This window comes from Parus major, chromosome 8, assembly GCF_001522545.3.
Source record: "Parus major isolate Abel chromosome 8, Parus_major1.1, whole genome shotgun sequence".
NCBI classification, from domain to species: Eukaryota; Metazoa; Chordata; class Aves; order Passeriformes; family Paridae; genus Parus; species Parus major.
Genome location: NC_031777.1, coordinates 7,199,675 through 7,217,884, shown reverse-complemented (window position 1 = coordinate 7,217,884; position 18,210 = coordinate 7,199,675). Strand labels below are relative to the sequence as shown.

Below are 18,210 nucleotides of genomic sequence, written 5' to 3'. Positions count from 1 at the left end.
CGCATGGCCCGAGGGCCCCGCAGCCGCCGTCCACCCCCAGACACCCCAAAGCTCATCCTCGAGGTGCGGCGCGGCCCTCCTGTGGCCGGAGCGGTATCGCCAGCACCCACAGGTGCCCCGGATCCAGTCCCACGGGCTGCTTCCTGCGGCCGCCCCGCCTCTCCATGGCGGTGCCTGCCGCGGGTCCTGCCGGGAAGGGAGCGGCGCGGCTCGGCCTCGCAGCCTGAGCGGCGGCGCCGCCATGTCCGGGAGCAGCAGCGCCGGCGAGTGGTGCCTCATGGAGAGCGACCCGGGTGTCTTTACCGAGCTCATCAAGGGCTTCGGTGAGGGTTGAGTGGGGCCGGGCAGGTGATGGGGACTGTGGGGCTGTTCCCGCACCACTGCCTGCGAGTCCCGCTGTCTCTGCGCGGGGCGTCGGGCGGGCGGGGAGGGGAGGCAGGGGGCGCCCCGCCGGGACTCGGTTGCTGCAGGGCCAGGAGGGCGGTGAGACACGCTTACCGGGGGCGAGCGCATCTTCCGTGACGTCCGCGGCGTTGGCCTGGCCCTGCCTGGCCGCCTGCGATCAGCGGGGTGTCCCTGCCCGAGGGGGCCCGGCCCCATTGAGGCCTGTGCGGCGCGGCCGAGCCCTCGCCGCGGCATCTGCTGCTCTGCTGCGGAGCAGCTCGGCAGGGACATGCCGGGTAGAGTTACAGCGTCCATTAGGCTGGAAGAGGCCTCTCAGATCATCAAGTCCAACTCATGACCCAACACCACCTTGACAACGAGACCGTGGCACTGAGTGCCATATCTAGTCTTTCCTTAAACGCCTCCAGAGGCGGTGACTTCATCGCTTCTGTAGGCAGCCCATTCTAATGTTTAATCACACCTTTGAAAAAATTCCTCCGAATGTCCAACCTAAACTTCCCTGGCGCAGCTTAAGGCTGGGAAGGTGTTTGGGTTATAGAGCCCCAGGAATGAGGACGTTTAGGGAAAGGGCTGTGCCTAGGCTGAGCTGTAGGGTTTGGCAGTGGCTGGGTAGCTTGCAATCAGCTGCCTGGCTTTCTGGGATGTTAAATTTTGTGTTGAATTGCGTTTAAAATCTATTTAAAACTGAATATATGGTTATTACAACAGACTTTCAGCCAAAGAACCAAAATTGTTTTACTCCATGTTTTATTGAGTCATAGTTTCTGTCATGTCTTTTTCTCAGAAATTAAATCCAGACTCACTTTTTTGTTGGTTTGGTTTTTTGTTGGTTTTTTTTTTTTTTTAGCTAATAAGTTAAACTTCCACGTACTAAATATTTGAACCTTTTGGGCTCTTTATTATGCAGATGTCTTACTTTGAGTATACAGCATTTTTGGTCTACTACCGAGGATCTTTGTCTGGAGATAGATGTTTAAAGTTCTGCTTTGAACTTGTTGATAATGCATTTATAAACAGTATTGTTTTCAGTTAAACAAAGGACATGAGGTGAGCAGAGATATTTTAATCTCCTCTGCTTCTTTTTTAAAGGCAGCTGTGTTATAAAGACAGCATCACCATACACAGGTTCAGAAGTTCTTGAAATAATTTCTCTCTGCCTGTCTTGTTTGTTTTTTTTTTTAATCAGGGTCTATTAAAGCCCATAGATAGACTGTTCCATAGCCTGGACATACTAGTTGTAAATATTACATAATGTCTTTGTGTCTTCTTTCATAAGTCTGTCTGTATTGGCTGCATCCCTTTCTGAACAGGTTAGTTGAAGAAATCTGTATTTTTTCCTTATTTCAGGCTGTAGAGGAGCACAAGTTGAAGAAATATGGAGTTTGGAGCCAGAGAACTTTGAAAAATTGAAGTAAGGCACATGCTTTTTATTCACATTTGTCTGAAATCCCTGAAGGAAGGTGTACCAAACTAAGGTGTATTTTTGATGGACTTTTTTTTTTGTTTGGGGCATTTTGTGTTTGTGTTTTTTCATTCAGTTTCTACAGAAGTTCAATAGGATTTTGATTTAATGGCAGTTAAATTGTTTTTTATTAATGCTTTGGTAGTTAATCTAGCTTAATCAGGTTTTGAAAGAGATGCTGATAGTAGCTGGAATGTGGAAGTAGTTTTCTAATGATTTTGCCATTATCTTGCCTTATAGCTTTTAACAAATTCTTGGGCGAATTTCTGTTCCTTGCTTTATCTCCCTTCTTTCTCACATCCCATGAATGTTGCTTCTGTTGTCTTAAATTATTTTCAGGTTAGATTCCTTTGTAACTTGTTTTTCCTGCAAAACTACTTCAAATGTATGTGAAGGCAAATGGGCTTTTTATAATTGATAATGACTGGTGGCATGTGGAACAATTTTGCCCTTATTAAGCAACATTATTTCTGTTAACATTTTGTCCTATGGTCTTATCCATGTTTATGTACAGGATTTTAAGAGGAAAATATCATTTAATCCAAACCATACACTTGTATCTTGGGCAAATACCCTGTATTTGTAGGATTAATCTTTCAAAAGATGCAGGAATCAGTACAGAGGATGTACTTCTAGAATTTTTGATGGAAGATATTTGACAAGCAACACCTGAATGGCAGAAATGTTGCCAGTATATACCTTAGAGTCATATATATGCTGTCTGCACCATCAGAACATTTACCTATTCATTAAGTGACAGCTATATGTGCCCTGGGAGGTGTGTGTCTTTCTAGTCCTGAAGGATGGCCGGCTTCCATCCTCTCTTCCCCTTTACGCCTGCAGTATTCAACACAATGTATAAACACTGGGGGTGAAAGAATATGGGAGCATCTTTGTTTTTTAAACAGCAGGTCCACTGAGAGAATTTGAAAAAAATGCATTTCAGACTTCTGGTCAGAGCTTAGGAAAAGTCCCTTATGCAGTACAGGTATATGTTTGTCTTTTGTAGAGAAACCTTTTGTGGCCTCTTTGTGGTGATGACCTTAGATTTAAGTTGATGAATAGGTTTTTGTCTTACTGTATCTGTAGATTTTGTAAGACCTATTTCCTTTACTGATAATTTTTTGTGTTCTGGGAATACTAAATACAGTGCAACATGTAATAAAAGCTGTTTACTATTCAAGACATGCAATCTGAAAGGCAAGACACATTTTTTACTAGAAGACAAAACTGGGTTTCTCTTACTTGTTGTTAGAGATAAAGCATGAAGTTTCAGGAGAGCTCCTCTTTGAATATTTCATGTGTGTCTAGAATGATTACCAAAACTTTAGTTCCTGCTTTTGTGTATGACTGACAAACGCTTTGACAGCTCTTTATCACTAACCAATTCAAATGAGAGTTCTGCAACTATAAAAGTTGCAGTGATCAGGAAAACTGGTCCTGATTTTAGAAAATTACTGGCTAAATGTTAATTCAGATTGGAATTGTTTAGCACTTACAGAAAGAAGCCTGAATTGTCTTCTGCCTAATTAAAAGAGCACATCTGAAAATTTCAGTGCAAGTTCCTGACATTTAGAAAGAATTAACAGAATTACCATACCAGCATACAGATAGGCTACAGTACAGATAATTTTAATATTTTTCATCAGTACTGGTGACCTTTTCCCTAAAAATTTTGTTTTTCAGGCCAGTACATGGGCTGATTTTTCTCTTCAAGTGGCAGCCTGGAGAGGAGCCAGCAGGTTCTGTTGTCCAGGATTCCAGACTGGATACGATATTTTTTGCTAAGCAGGTATGAGAAATTCAGTAATTGTTTAAGATATATCATGAAACATAGCTTTCAGTACCAAAAAATAAATTATTTTTTTGTTAATATGACCACAGAAATTAATATTTTGCAAGGTAGAAAGCTTCAACAAATTCTGAGAGTAGGAGCTATGTGTTGACAAAGCAAATCAGTTTGATCTCTCAATTCAGACAAAAACAGCAGCTGTGGAAGAGTAAAGCTCTTATTAATTTGTCAGCCCTCACCCATAAAGTAACTCAGTCTTCTGTGCGATATATAGCAACTTGGTAAATGTTCTCAGCACCATGACCAAATCACTTCTTTTGAAACCACTTTCAACAACTTGTTGGAAGAAATTTATTTTGGTCCTGTTTTCATTTCTTGTTTTTCTCAAATGCTTTGAAGCTGGGAATATGTGAAGGATAATGCTTTCCTTTAAGGGTTTGCAGACCAATTTGGTATTCAATTGGTAAGTGTTCAATTCCAAAAGGTTATTTAAATTAGAAATAACAGGAAATATTTGTTTTGCTGACGTAATCCATTGTGTTTTATTAAATACAGAGTAGTACTGAAATTTTGTTTTAGAGTTAACAGACTGCTGTGTGTGTTGTTTACAAGCAAGAAAAGCAAGAGAATGTGACCAGAATGAAAGTAGGAGTATTTAATATGGGTATTAATTACAAAACATTGATATCAAAGGGCAAATTATTAGGTTTTCTGTGACAACTGTTATATAGTCTAGTTTGTTGGGGTTTTTAGGGTGGAGGTTTTGGGGGACTCTTTTTTTTTTTTGTTGTTGGATTTTTCTTGTTTTATTTCCCACCAAAAATGCAGAAGTGTTTTGAAAGTAAACTTCAGGGTATGAAAAAATCTTCACACACTTCCAGGTAAAAGTATAGAAATATAGAAAACAGTGCAAATGGCCATCCTGGCCACTCTGTACCTGCCCTTCTGTTTTGTTTCTTTTATAATTGCCTCCCTGTTTCATGCTGTCATGGCTCACCTTTTTTAATGCTGATTCCCTTCATTCTTCCCCTGCTGCAGTTCTTGAGTCCTGCCAAACAATTGATAAAGTGATCAGCAGCAGTTTACTGTTTTTATAGTTTGATAACTCTTATAGACACTGGTTTAGATTGTGATTTCTACCTAACCAAACATCCTGTTAGTAGCCATGGGCTGTAGCTAAAATACAGCCATGAGGCAAATAACTCAGAGAAAATCCTTGACATAACTTTCAAAAGGTAGTTGCATGGTGGGAGGAAATTACTCTAATTGGGATCTAGAGAGGAATTTTTTTGGAGGATGTTGTCTTTTTATATTAAAGTGAAGGTAAATTTTCCCTCACTCAAGGGATTTTGTCTTGTTTCCTGTGAGTAGCTGAGTTTGTCCTAGAATTGCTGTTCTTGTGAAAAGTTCCAAAGCATTTTTCTGCTTGCTCCGCTTTCTTTGCGTTTTCCACCCCCCCCTTCCCTTTTCTGAAGCTTGACACTGTGTTCAAAGGCAATAGCTAAGAGAAGCTTTCTTGAGATTTGAGATTGCAGAATGTGCATCACAAAATTTGGATAATGTTAGATTTGATAACCAGCCCCACAAAATTAAAGGCTAACAGTGAAAAGTCTTCTTTATAGTTTTCTTTGAAATACTCATATTTTTATGTGTTCTTAAACTGAAACCTCCTTTCTAATTGTCCCTTTCCTTCACCTGCTGCCTTTAAAGAGAGTGTGCTGGACTGTCTCTTAATTTTAGCATGGATAGCAGTTTCTAGAAATGTTGACTCTTACAATAGTACTGCCTGGTTATTCCACCTGATGGCATGGAATAGAGGTTTCAAAAGTCATTTGCAAAAAGTTTAGAGTTAGTATATTTTTAATTTTTTGATCTGTCAGTCCAGTGCAGTGGCTTTGCTAAATTAAAACATTCCTTGTAGACATATATATGCTTCTGTTTCATATCAGTTCAGTTTTACCTGGATTGAGCTATTGTGACTGAACAACTAGAAATAGGTACAGAGCAATTACTATTAAAAGTCAACAGAAAGAAACTGCTTTGGATATTTTGGAGGAATTTGTTTAATACCAGTTCATCTCTGGTGACTTTCACACTGAAGAAGGTTAGCCTGAATTAGAGATCCAACTTGACGAGCAATGTTTTGAGGACTTAGTGTTTTCTTCAGTGGGTGTCTGATCTTACGATTTGCTTCTGATGAGAGCCAGGTGCAGTGAACTTCTGTGAGCCAGTGAAGCTCACCCCCATGCAGTTTTCTGTGCCTATTATCTGGGCTGGTCTCTGCTGTACCATGAGATGTGTCTGTTCAGTGTGTCTGTACAGGACAAAACGGGTGACAGGTAAGTGAGAGAACAGGGGGTTCTTCATGGCGGTGCTGAAGTTACTGCATTTCTCAAAACCACTGTCTGAATCTGTCTCCCTGAAAACTAAAGCCTTCTGATAATGTTTTCATAGTTCTAGTTACTTTCCCATGAAAGTTCTATAAACATAGGTTGTTTATCACATTCCTTCTAAGAAACGTCTTTTGATGGACGTTTCGCATGACCAGTGTGCTTGGGAAGGTGGTAACTATTGTAACACTGAGAAGCGTTCATGTGAATCATTTCATGTCCTTTAACGACATGAATCTTTCTGAGTCACCCAGGAGCACAAAGCAAGTTGAGCATTAGTATTGAATATTTGTATTATGAAAGACCAAGTCCTCCCAGCGCAAGTTGAGCATTAGTATTGAATAGTTGTATTATGAAAGACCAAGTCCTCCCAGCCATTGTGCAACTGGGTTCATGTTTATTTTTCATTTCCTCTGTATGTCTTAAGCCAAATTTTATGCTGGCTTTGAGGGTCTTTTCAGAAGACCTTTTTCTCCATTACTAAACTGATGGAGTAAAATTACACTACGTTCATTTGTAGGCTGGAATCCCAGAACAAATAGATTGGTTAGGGCAATTTTTATGACATTTAAGATTATTGATCTGTATCTTCAAAACTCTCATGACACTGGAGCCTGAAAAATCTCAGCAAGTCTTTGCCTCTCTTTCTTTTCTCACATATTTTTTTCTTTTAAATGTTCCAATCTAAAGACATTTGGTACAATTGGTTTTACTGGAGACATGTTTTCAAGTGTCTTCCTGAATCCTGTGTGAGCAAGACAAAGGTTACTGTTAATATATAACAAGAGTTGAGTAGATGAAATAAAATTTGTTTCTGTTCAATTTTTTAATGTGTTCAGTCTTAAAAATTGTTTCATTGTGGGGAGCTTTAGTTAGAGGTAAAAATCTACAGCACTGAAACTGTCCAGTAAAATATCTTTTAAATTTCATTAGGAAGCACCATTTTGGTAAGAAGCTTATGCATGCTTACATTTTCCTCATTTCCACTTCCATAGTGATGATGTAGTTGAATGCCAAATGGCAACTAGATCTTGTTCTAAGTTAAATCACAACTATGTTGGGGGGGTTAATTTTGAGTTCTATCTGGTATGCATGCATATTAAAGGAGTTTTTTTAATGGTCACTTTTATGTGCACTCATGTTAAATTTGGCCTCCCTGTTATGCCTAGGTGTGGTTTGGTCCTCTAGTTGAGGCCACAGAACTCTGGATGATCTTACATACCCTTTGAGCTAGGATACCTAGGCACAATGAGGTGAGTTAAGGATATAATTTCAGCCTTAACTCTGAATTTCCTGATTTCTGTGTTGCTTCAATGGGGCGTGCTGTTTTCACACACAGTGGATACATGATTACATCTGCTCAATGTAATTGAGCACAATGTAATTGGCTCCTGCCACACTCTGGAGGAGCTGCATTCTCTGCCAAGCACTGCGAAAGTGTCTTTGGACAAAAAAGAATGACATGTTGCACACCTAAACTACTTATTTTGAGTTAATACATTTTTCAGCTTTTAGTATGGAACTGTTGGTATCCTGCCTTTCTTAGGTGCCATGTATTTATTTTATTTTGCATTGTCATGACAGATTATTAATGTCATTAATTGTGAATATCTTCAGAAGGAGTAGCTTATAAATTATACTATATTAATTATACTAATTTATAAGAAAACAGTCTCTGGTTATGTTCATGGCACTAGGGGAAGCATATGTATTTTTTTTTTTACATTTACAGTACTTAACTGATTTCAAGCTCAAAATTTTTGACTCTTTGAGACTTGGTAGCATTAAGATAGACCAGATATCTGTGTTAAAGCTGAGTTTGGTGTAACAGATAACTTACAAGAAGTACAACTTCAAGACATAAAACAAATCAGAAAGAGATTTTCAGTAACTGAATATAGGTGTAGAATGATTATATCTTTACTCCAACAAAATTAAAATGGAAAAAAAAAGTGTATCGGTTTTCTAAACTAGAATCAATTGCAGAACTTTGTGCTAATGCTGAATTTTTCAGTTGAGCTCTGTAAAATCAACCATTCTGTACTGTTGGGATGTTTAGTAAGTGGAGCCCAGGAATTTGCTGGTTTTACTACCAATTGGAGCACAGGCTTGTCCATAGCTTTTTTGGAAAGCAAAATGCATAATCCATCAGGTAGAAGATGTGAGTTAAGAATTTCAAGTACTTCTGCCTAAAGGTGATCCAGAAGGTCAAATTTGATCCCTAGAGAAAGGTGCATGCTTAGGAAATAATGCATCTTACTTAGAGAGTAGCCTTATCAATTGGTTCCTTGGTGAAGGTGAGCTTCACTTGGGGGTAGGTCAGTCTTCTCTTGATACATTTCTTTGTGTGTATGTATGTTACAATTTTCTTTAAAATATTGTTAAATACACTTTGGACTTTTGCCTACAAAATCTTTTAACTATTATGACTGCTTTAAGTTGGAGTCTTGTGTATTGATCATTATAATACCTCACCAAGACATCCTGGACAGAAATATCTAGGCAAATGTTGGTTATTTCTGGACAAATACAGAAAATCCTCTTAATCTTCAAGTCTAAATAAAAATGTTTTTGGAATAACCTGTATTTATTATCACATTACCTAAATGCAAAAAATGTTTTCTGCTAATGCTGAGGCACCCTAATTAAGAGATACACTGGAAATTAGAGATACATATCCTGAAGGATTCTCTAGGTTGTGTGTGGAGCAGTGCTGGATGGGCTGTGTGCAGTGATGGCATTGTGTCTGTGTGACAAATCCGGCACTTGCCCACATTTGGTCCTGGAATCACATCCTCCCTCTGCACTCTTCGCCCTGCCTGTGAGCTACCACTAGCTAGATATTCCCTTGTTCCATCTTGGTAGTTCTCCTGTGTCATCTACATCCAGGAGCACACTGGATTTTTATGCACATCACCTGCATTTCCTTCTAGTCCTCTGCTATAGGACTGTTGTTGCTGCCTTTTCCTTACCTCCTGCCTCTCACTTGACTGAAGTTCTAGAAGGTATTTCTGTAATGTGTTTCCATTTCAACAGCTGGAGGCTGTTGCTTTCAGATGTGCATCTTTTGCATATTGTTTTCTAGCAGTCAGACTTTCTTTACCTTGGCCCCTATATACTTATCAGACTTGTCTCATTCTGTAGTTGGAATACAAAATATGCTTAAAGGCCAATATTTGATGAGCCCATTAATTCTTTGGCAAGTCTAATTTTTTCCTCTGATTTAATTTTCTGTTTCAAACTTCTGTATCCTGCTATTCAGTAGTTTCCGTGTTGATCTTGCCTCTAGGCACAAAATCTCAGTAAATTTCCCTTTCTTGTTTTCAAGCCATTATTGTCTGTAAAGAGAGCAACTCTTGATTGTTCCATCTTGATTTTTCAGCAAAATTAGTCAACATTTAGTCCTGTCCCTCCTATAATGCCCTTTATTAATTATAATTTACAAATACAATTTGCTGTAGTGACCCTGCTTTCATTTTAACAGCTCTATTCTAACAGTGTGTCAGCAGAGGTGTCTGTACCTTCTGCTTCTCTATCAGCTAAATTACACTGCATCAGCTTCACCCACTCTGATCCGCTTGAGATTTCCCTGCTTTTATCCTAGGACTACTTTACAACTGTCTCTGATTACATATTTTAGTTGTATCTCAGAGAGTCATTAGTTCTTAGGTTTTTTTTTTCTATATTACAGTATAATTCAAAGTATGCTATTCTACTAGTCTGGGGGTTTGAGTTTTTCTGCTGCTGGTTTGTTATTTCGCTGCCCTTGATGGATTTTCCTTGTATGTCCTTTATTTTGCATCTGTGTGTTCTAGCCCTTAGCTTGAATACCTGCAGTTGGTTTAATTTGAGTTTTGGCTGCTGTAATCTGTTCTGCATGTGTAGTTGACTCCCTTGATTACCATTTAGATCAACTAGATTGTATTTTTCTTAATTTAAGAAGTGTTTTATCATTTATCATCTACATACAGATATAATCTGAAATGAGAACAGCCTGAAGTATAGAAAATAAATTTATGATGTGGCTTTTAGTATTAACAAACTAGGTTTTCCTTTGTCAGGACTAGCCTTGATTGTAAAACAGTTTGCTTGTGTTTTCTCTTTTTTTTTTTCTCCTTTCTTGATGGAAGTCGTTTCACATTCATGGACCTGGACTGATTCTCATTTTTTTATACGAAATTCACATCCTCTCTGGAAGTTTTAAGTAGAATTTTCAATTGCAAAATAGTCTCAAAGACTAATGATACATTACTCTTTTCCTAACCTATAGCTCTCTGGGGAAAAAAATGCTAATATAAACTCTTGCATTATGGCCTCATACTACTTGATGACAGTGCATTTAGATAAATCTCAAATTATGTTTAATAATCCTTGTAGCTTCTTTCTTTAAACACAGTGTTTTAGTTTGGTTATTAGTAAACAATATTAAAGACATGGCTTTAATATGAAGGGGGTTGTTTGTTTTTTAAAAATGGAATATTTAACAAACTAGTCACTGTCAAACTAGTAAACATTAACTAGAAAAGAATAGGTATATTGGACAAGTGTATTATTCAGCTAACCATCATTTAAACGATCTCCACATCTTTGAACACTTCTAGTTTTGTTAGTTTATCCCTAGAATACTTGAAAATTTTTGTCCAATAAAACATTTTAATAAAAATTTTAGGTTCCATAATCTGCTTTGTTGCTTCAAATTAAATTTTTTTCACCTCCTACTCCTAGTAGGAGATCTGATTATTCGAAGGACTTTTCTGTGGAGTGTTGACTTTTTTTTAAGGGCATAAATAAAATAACACCATTTGGGCAGCTTGCTTTGAATATTATTGTTGTTTTTCCACAGCGATCCGAGGATTTCCACTTTTCTTCTATGCCTTACATTAATCTCTTTAGAGAGATGGTGAGGCAGTGGAATGACAGTTTCTGAGGATAGCTGTGAAATACGAGTTTTATCAGTGAATTGTATATGACAACCATGCAGAGCTGATTTTATGACAGCAAGGGCTTTTCTGTAGCTACCCAGGCAGCAAATCCAGTCTGTATTAGGGTGCAGCTCTTATGTGAATCATCATAGAAAGTGTGTGTTTGTAAAAACAGTTTGGAGTGAACTTTTATCACCAGTGCTGACCAAATTCTCCATGCTTTTCTCTAGGTCATAAATAATGCCTGTGCAACTCAAGCCATAGTAAGTGTGCTGTTAAACTGTGCTCATCAAGACATTCATCTAGGAGAGACCTTGTCAGAGTTTAAAGAATTTTCCCAAAGCTTTGATGCTGCAGTAAGTGACCACTGTTTTCTGCATTTTGAGTGTCATGGTGTTATAGCTGTGGTGGTTTACAAGTGGTATTTTACTTCCTTTCAGATGAAAGGTTTGGCACTGAGTAACTCAGAAGTGATTCGGCAAGTTCACAACAGTTTTGCCAGGTAACACATGTTTTAAATCTGGCCAAAATTTGAGCAAATTCTTTTTAATCTAGGGGGTTTTAAATTTTCTTTGCAGACAACAGATGTTTGAGTTTGATGCAAAGTCTTCAGCAAAGGAAGAAGATGCCTTTCACTTTGTAAGCTATGTTCCTGTTAATGGGAGGCTATATGAGCTAGATGGCTTAAGGGAAGGACCAATTGATTTAGGTAACATTTTACATTTTTGCTGAACATCCTTTATATTGACAATGGCTTTTTGCAACAAATTTGTCATAAGTTATAGACTAAAAGCAAATGATTTATCAAACTAAAGAATCTCCTGAAAGTTTTCTGAATGTGCTGTAGGCTTGTACTTCCTTGCAGTCATTTATATTGTTTTAGCTTTGTTGGTTTAAAAATACAGTTTTCTCCCTGCTTCCTCCATGTCTCTGATGCTTTCTCTTTTCATTTAGTAATCAAATTATCAGGTCCTGCAATCCCTTCCAAAACCTTGATAGTTTTGTTGCAAGAGAGAAGTTTACATAAAGGGAGAATGTATACAGCTTACTCCAAGTATTTTTTTCCCATTATGTGGCTTGTGTTTGCACAGTGCCCTTTTTCTTCTTAAGACAGCAAGTGTTTACCTAATGGTTTAAAAGCAAATAGCTTTATTCTCTGTAAGATGGGCTTCTGTTTTGTAGTTTTTCTTGACAGCTGTGCCCTGTTGAGTCTTGAAAAAGCTCTGCACTGCCTATCATGTATCTGTACTTTAGAGTCTGATACATTGTGAACAACGTTTTCCACACTCCATTCCCAGAGTGTTTTCCCAGATTTCTTGACAATTTTATTTACATTTAGGCTGAGCAACAGCTTGCTGTTTAATCTTGTCTTTAGTCTGTCTAGATATACTGTACAGTCTGCCTTCCTAACAGTAACATCATTTGTATGGTCAGAAGATCATGAGTCTCTAAATTTACTTTAAGGTCTTGAAATTGCAAAAGAGGCATTTTCAACTTAGGAAGACACCTGTAGGTATTGTCATATATCTTGAAATCAAGTTCTCTGTCATATATCCTTTTATGTTTTTTCTTTCTGCCTTTTTAACATTATAGTTCATCTACATAGATAAAATCAAGAGTTAATATTAAACAGCTGTACCTGTCCATAGTGTACCTGTCCATTTTCCTTTGCTCTACTTCAGTGTTGTCATACCAACTGATTTCCCTTGTGTCATAAAAATCTTACGTAACATATTTTCCCCATCCTTTTATTTCTTGTTATTGGCAAAACAAATGCTAGATGCTTATGCTCTTAAAGTTTAGCTTTGTTCCATTGCTTTGGCCACTGTGTTATCTTTTAATCTATTTAATTCTGTTAATATTAATAAAATGTCTTCCACCTCCTGATAAACCACCTGAGTAATTTCAGACTGCAGTAGCTAGGGAAAAACTGCTTATATACTCTGAAGTTGCTGTGTAAGCCTGAATTATACGAGTTGACTTTGCAATAAATTTTGCAATTGCATTGAATATTTTCTTTTGTTAAATTTTGCAAAGACGATGAATTTTTTTCCTGTTTTTTCCCTAGGTGCATGCCATCAGGATGACTGGATAAGTGCAGTGCGGCCTGTCATAGAGAAGCGCATACAAAAGTAAATGGCTGTGATGCCTTTAAAATATAGCACCTGACCTATGCTTAAAAACTCTGTAGTCTTAATTTCCTTCAGTTAAAGGATTTCCTCCGAATTTCTAAGTAATGACACTTATGCATCACTTTTTTATGCATATCACTGTGTGACTCGAGAACCTGTTGCCCAGCATGAGGCAAATGTGATGATAGATAAATCTCAGATACACTGTGCTCCTGCATAATTAATCCAAGTAGGTGTCTATGTAGTGAAGAGAGATCCTACGAGTGCTCTGGAAAAGAAGATTGTTATCTCTGTTACTCAGCTGTGGATCTTTGTGAGTGAAAGCTAAGAGTGTTATGACCGTGAATAACGTTTGCCTATGCACTTAAAAATACTAGATAGTACATACAAGTGTTATTTAGAAATAAGTTTTTCTTAGGAATGTGGCTTTTCTTAGTAATTTAAGCTAGAAAAGCATACTATGGAACTTTCCTTCTTCTTAATTCTCATTCCAAACTGCAGGCCCAAATATGTTAGAAATAAACTTGATTTTATGCCATTTTTAGAAAACAATTCTAAGCTTTTCCCTGAGGACTTTGTTTTTTTGTAAGCAAAACAGGACTACCAAGTTGCTTTTGGAGACTGTAACCTCCAAAGGGCCTGCTAGTCTAAGTGTTGAATGTACTAATTACACTGTGTGGAGAGGTCTCCAATATTTTCTGACAAGTAATAGTAATGAGAAAGTAATAACTATTGTGTGAAGCATCTTCTGTAAGTGAAGCATCTTCTGTAAGTTCTGTTGTGATGTTTTCTTTTTCCTTTTGAACAGTTTCAGTATTTGTTCTGTGACCACAGACAGGAATAATAAATTCTGGGGAAAGAAGGTTATCAGGAGTTATATATTGGATAGAATTAATTTGTGGTCTGATTTTATTTTATAAAAAGATTGGATCTGTAGCACAACTTAATTTAATAGACCCATTTAAAATTTTGTTTCCATGAACTGGAGTTCTTAAAATGAAATCAAGGAGAGGGCTTTTCAGTTGTCATGATGGTAACTAATTTTGAAAGTGGTTTGTCTTTGTTGCTTTTTTTCCTGTTCCTCATTTAGATACAGTGAAGGTGAAATAAGGTTTAACTTGATGGCTATTGTGTCTGACAGGAAGATGATATATGAGCAAAGGATTGCAGAGCTACAGCAGCAACTGGCAGAGGTAGGCCATGGAATTGAAATTGCTAAAGTAGTTCTCTCATAGTTGTGTGTTGACTTCAGTATTCACTTCCCTTCCTTGCTCCAAATGGTGTAGCATTAAAAAAGCAGGGAGTGATTGCTGGAGATCTGTCCACACAGTGTGGATGCACTCAGTGCTGCAGCTCTGAGCTGAGCACTCAGCACAGTGTTGACCATGTCATTTTGACTTTCTGCCTTGACTCATTTGCTGTGGTGCTGGAACTGTTCCTTTCCCAATACCTGCTTGTAACTAACTAACTGCAGAAATTCCTGGAATGTTCCTGTAACGGTAGATGAAACTGAATCTTTCTATGATAGAAATACCCTTGAGACAAAACTTGCTTTAAAAAAAAAAAAAAAATTAAAAATGGAGTAACATCATCCTTTTAAATTTTTGTTTTGTGGAAGGAGGAGCCTATGGATACAGATCAAAGTAGTAATATGTTAAGTTCTTTACAATCAGAAGTTGCAAAATACCAGATGTTAATTGAAGAAGAGAACCAAAAATTAAAAAGATATAAGGTATGTAGCCTTTGCTTTTCTGATTAAATTATTGGAACAGTTGTAAGAAAAAGCTAGCTTTTATTTACTTATATATATATATATAAATTATATATAATATATATATCTAAATTATATATATTATATATATAATGTCTGTGTGTATATATATAATGTGTATATATATAATGTATATATGTGTATATATGTGTGTGTGTATATATATATGGGAGCTTTGCAATTAATCTGAAGGAACTGGATAGGGACTAGAAGATAGTTCAGCTATATAATAATTCTGTTAATGCTTTTAACTTATTTTTAGATTGAAAATATTAGAAGAAAACATAACTACCTGCCTTTCATCATGGAATTGTTAAAGACTCTAGCAGAGCACCAGCAGTTAATACCATTAGTAGAGAAAGTGAGTATTTCCTAGCTGATAGTATATTACTATAATTCTTCATACCTCCTCTTTTAAATAAACAAGCCCATGCCATTTATTCTTCCAAGATCTTTGGCCAGGGAAGGCTCCCCACAGTCCTGTGGCCCCTGTAGCAGGTGGTGACTGCATAGTGGCAGCCGTGTCATGGTGCTGGGAATTCAATCCCTCCTTTCTCATTGCTCTTGTGCTTATTTACTGGCTTGGGTTTCCCCCTTTCTAAGGTATCTAGCTATTAATATTGATTTACTGCTAAGGTTTGTATTAAAACTTTAAGCATGTCTGCCACTTCGGCAAGGTTATTAAACTGGTCAAGTACTTGAATTGTACTCACATCTGTGCTGGTGTGCACTTAAGCTTGAATGCCAGAGGCAGGATCCCTGATTTTGTAGTCACTGAAAAAGGATGTCTGAATTAGTATAATGAAAGAAGAGCTGTATATGAATAAGTACATTCTTTAGCTGAATTTATTTAGGCAGGTAAATTTGCAGGCTCACAGTTTATAAGAAATAAAGCAACCAAGCTGCTTTCACAAGCAAATGACTAGTGAACTGGTGGTAACAAATCTTAATTCTAAATCACTGAATTTGATGCTATTCTCTTCAATAATATGTGATAACAAGCAGCAGCCTGATTCAGAACTAATGTTTTGACAGAAAGTTGTTTGCCTATATTGCTTGATTTGTCCCCTCTTCTTGCCCAATCTGTTTCTTAAGTAAATTCATAAGGAAGAAAGTGCCAGTTCCCTATCAATTTGAACTATTTATGATTGATACAAGTTATGAGAATCTGTCTGCAAATATTTTGGCAAGAACTTTTGTGGGGAGTTTTTCCACTTACTTGAAAGATCTAAACCACTAAGATCTTGTTTTGTTTCAGAGTTTAGTTTTGATAATCTATATATCTGAATGTGGTATTTTCTTGTGACATAAAACATTTCCATTAGGAAGAGTTTTTTCTATGTTAAATGAAATTGGTATGGAGGTATGAAAAATGGAAGTTTAAATTATTATTTTAAAATAGTGCTTTTCTCCTACTGAAGTTAAGTAATCTCAGCTTCTCTTGCATTATTTATTTAAACCTGTATTTATTCTTAAAAGGCTTTATATACTAACCTAATAATATAGTAGTAGGATGCTTCTGAAGGGTCCAAATTTACATTTAAATTTTTCTTTTTCCAGCATATTTGTAATATTCAGAAATAAAATGGGTAGTAATTCAAAGCTCCAGAATGATCTTCATCTTTTCAAAGCTTGATGCTATCTCCCCTTGTTTCTTAGGCAAAAGAAAAACAGAATGCCAAGAAAGCTCAGGAGGCCAAATGAAGATGACGTTGCAAAACACATACTTGCTTCTATTAGTATTTTCATGACAACAAATAAAACTTTTCATAAACTTCAATTTTTGTCCAGCGCACGTTTGCCAATTGTAATGGTTTGTCTTGTACTGTTTGCATGGGTCTGACTCTTCCTTTCCCTATCTTGTGCATATATTACCGCTGAGCAATGTTTATATTCTCCTGGTCACATTCAGTATTTAACAGTCTGTCTGATTGCTGAAAGTTTGGGAAGTGGACCCAGAAATGAGCAAGGAAAATGTCCCCATTTTGTCCCACTTGAACATGATAATGATCCAAATGCCAGAGGTTTAAGTATAAGCGTGAGTTTTCTTTGCTCATTGCTACTAATAATCCTTTCCAGTTGTTCAGTGACATAGCCTGTGTCTGTGTTTTTATGAAGTATGTGTCTAATTTTTTTACAAAATGGAAAAGTATGAATTTAGCTGTAGAAACATTTGCAAAGACCAATGTATAATCTCAAAAGAACTGCATTGCTTTAGTAGAAAAGATAATAAATATTCCCATTTTTATTTTGGCAAACTTTTTTCTGTGGTATTTTATTACAGGATAAAATGATTAGGATATGGAGGTCAACAGCCTTGTGACTAGAGTATATGCATTCTAAATTTGAGGTAGAAAGAAGGCACGCTTGTTTTGGGGAGTTAATATTCTTGGATAAAAGGTATTCCTCTTTTGAGGTGTGTTCAATTTAAGTCTTGAAAGCAGTGCTTTTTATTTGACTTTGAGAAGTAATATAAGGGAAAAGGTATATCAAAGATTATTGTTGCGGACTGTCGTTCTAATTGGGATCGGCGGGAAAGAATGACACAGACTCTCAAGGGAGTCAGAACAAGAGGATCTCTTAGTTTATTGCTCCAGGCCTGCTTTATAGACAGATACGTGGAAAGTACAGAAAGGAAACTCTTATTGGTTAGTAAACTGCTACATTACCATCATTGGTCAGTGGGGTTCACTACCCCCCTGACTTTCTCCTGCAAGGAAAACAAGGAACACATAACAACATCTGCAAGGTTGTTTTGTGTCCCTGAGGATTGTTTTAATTCTTTCTCATGTCTTTCCCAGACTACTTTCTCAGGGCCAGCCTGAGAAGTTGTGCGGCCTGTAATCTGTACCAGGCACTGTGGTTCAGATTTAGCATCCATAGCGGACTATTGCTGTAGAAGATGTTTGAGCTGTGTCCCATGCACCAAAGGAAATACCCAGGAAACAGAGTTCATTGGGTGTCTTGACACAGTAAATGCTGCCTGAATATGAGCCGTGAATAGATTGTTTTGGTATGGATAGCTGTTGCAGCTGGGTCTGTCCAACCCCCTAGCTCTGCCAGCAACAATCCCAGATAGACGTCCCGGGGAGTTCCAGGCAGTTTCCAGGGACAACCCTTAGGAGCATGGCCTATGGTTTCAAGTGATCAGCTCTTTTAGAAGTGATTTCTGCTCTTGCAGTGATCAGCTCAGATCAGCCTAGACAGCTCCATTCATGGGTTACCCCAGCAGCGTGTGGCATTCTGCAGGGTCCGTTATTGCAGGCTTCAGTGAAGTGGGCCAGTGACAATCTACCCCTGAGCAGGGCAAAAGCCTAGGCTTATATTGGGAAGGGG

General features: G+C 37.6%; 1 protein-coding gene across 4 annotated transcripts; it reads left to right on the top strand.

Annotated features, from left to right (window-relative positions):
* Positions 1-106: 106 nt before the first annotated feature.
* On the top strand, positions 107-17,132 carry UCHL5 (ubiquitin C-terminal hydrolase L5). 4 transcript variants are annotated; one of them, XM_015635711.3, is made up of 11 exons: positions 155-323; positions 1,753-1,816; positions 3,554-3,659; positions 11,202-11,327; positions 11,412-11,473; positions 11,550-11,680; positions 13,040-13,103; positions 14,194-14,296; positions 14,722-14,835; positions 15,137-15,235; positions 16,534-17,132. In XM_015635711.3, exons 1-11 carry the CDS (start codon positions 242-244, stop codon positions 16,576-16,578), a joined length of 996 nt encoding a protein of 331 aa, XP_015491197.1. In that variant the 5' UTR covers positions 155-241; the 3' UTR covers positions 16,579-17,132. The 4 variants fall into 4 exon arrangements, with proteins under 4 accessions (XP_033372386.1, XP_015491197.1, XP_033372388.1 ...); XM_033516495.1 differs by lacking the exon at positions 15,137-15,235 and having other exon boundaries at positions 107-323; XM_033516496.1 differs by lacking the exons at positions 155-323; positions 1,753-1,816 and adding an exon at positions 7,219-7,302 and having other exon boundaries at positions 3,586-3,659.
* Positions 17,133-18,210: the final 1,078 nt, after the last annotated feature.

Coding starts and splice junctions, on each gene's coding strand:
- UCHL5 (XM_015635711.3), top strand. CDS start 242: ATGTCCGGGAGCAGCAGCGCCGGCGAGTGGTGCCTCATGGAGAGCGAC. Junction 14,836..15,136: donor AAAAATTAAAAAGATATAAG/GTATGTAGCCTT, acceptor ACTTATTTTTAG/ATTGAAAATATTAGAAGAAA. Junction 15,236..16,533: donor TAATACCATTAGTAGAGAAA/GTGAGTATTTCC, acceptor CTTGTTTCTTAG/GCAAAAGAAAAACAGAATGC.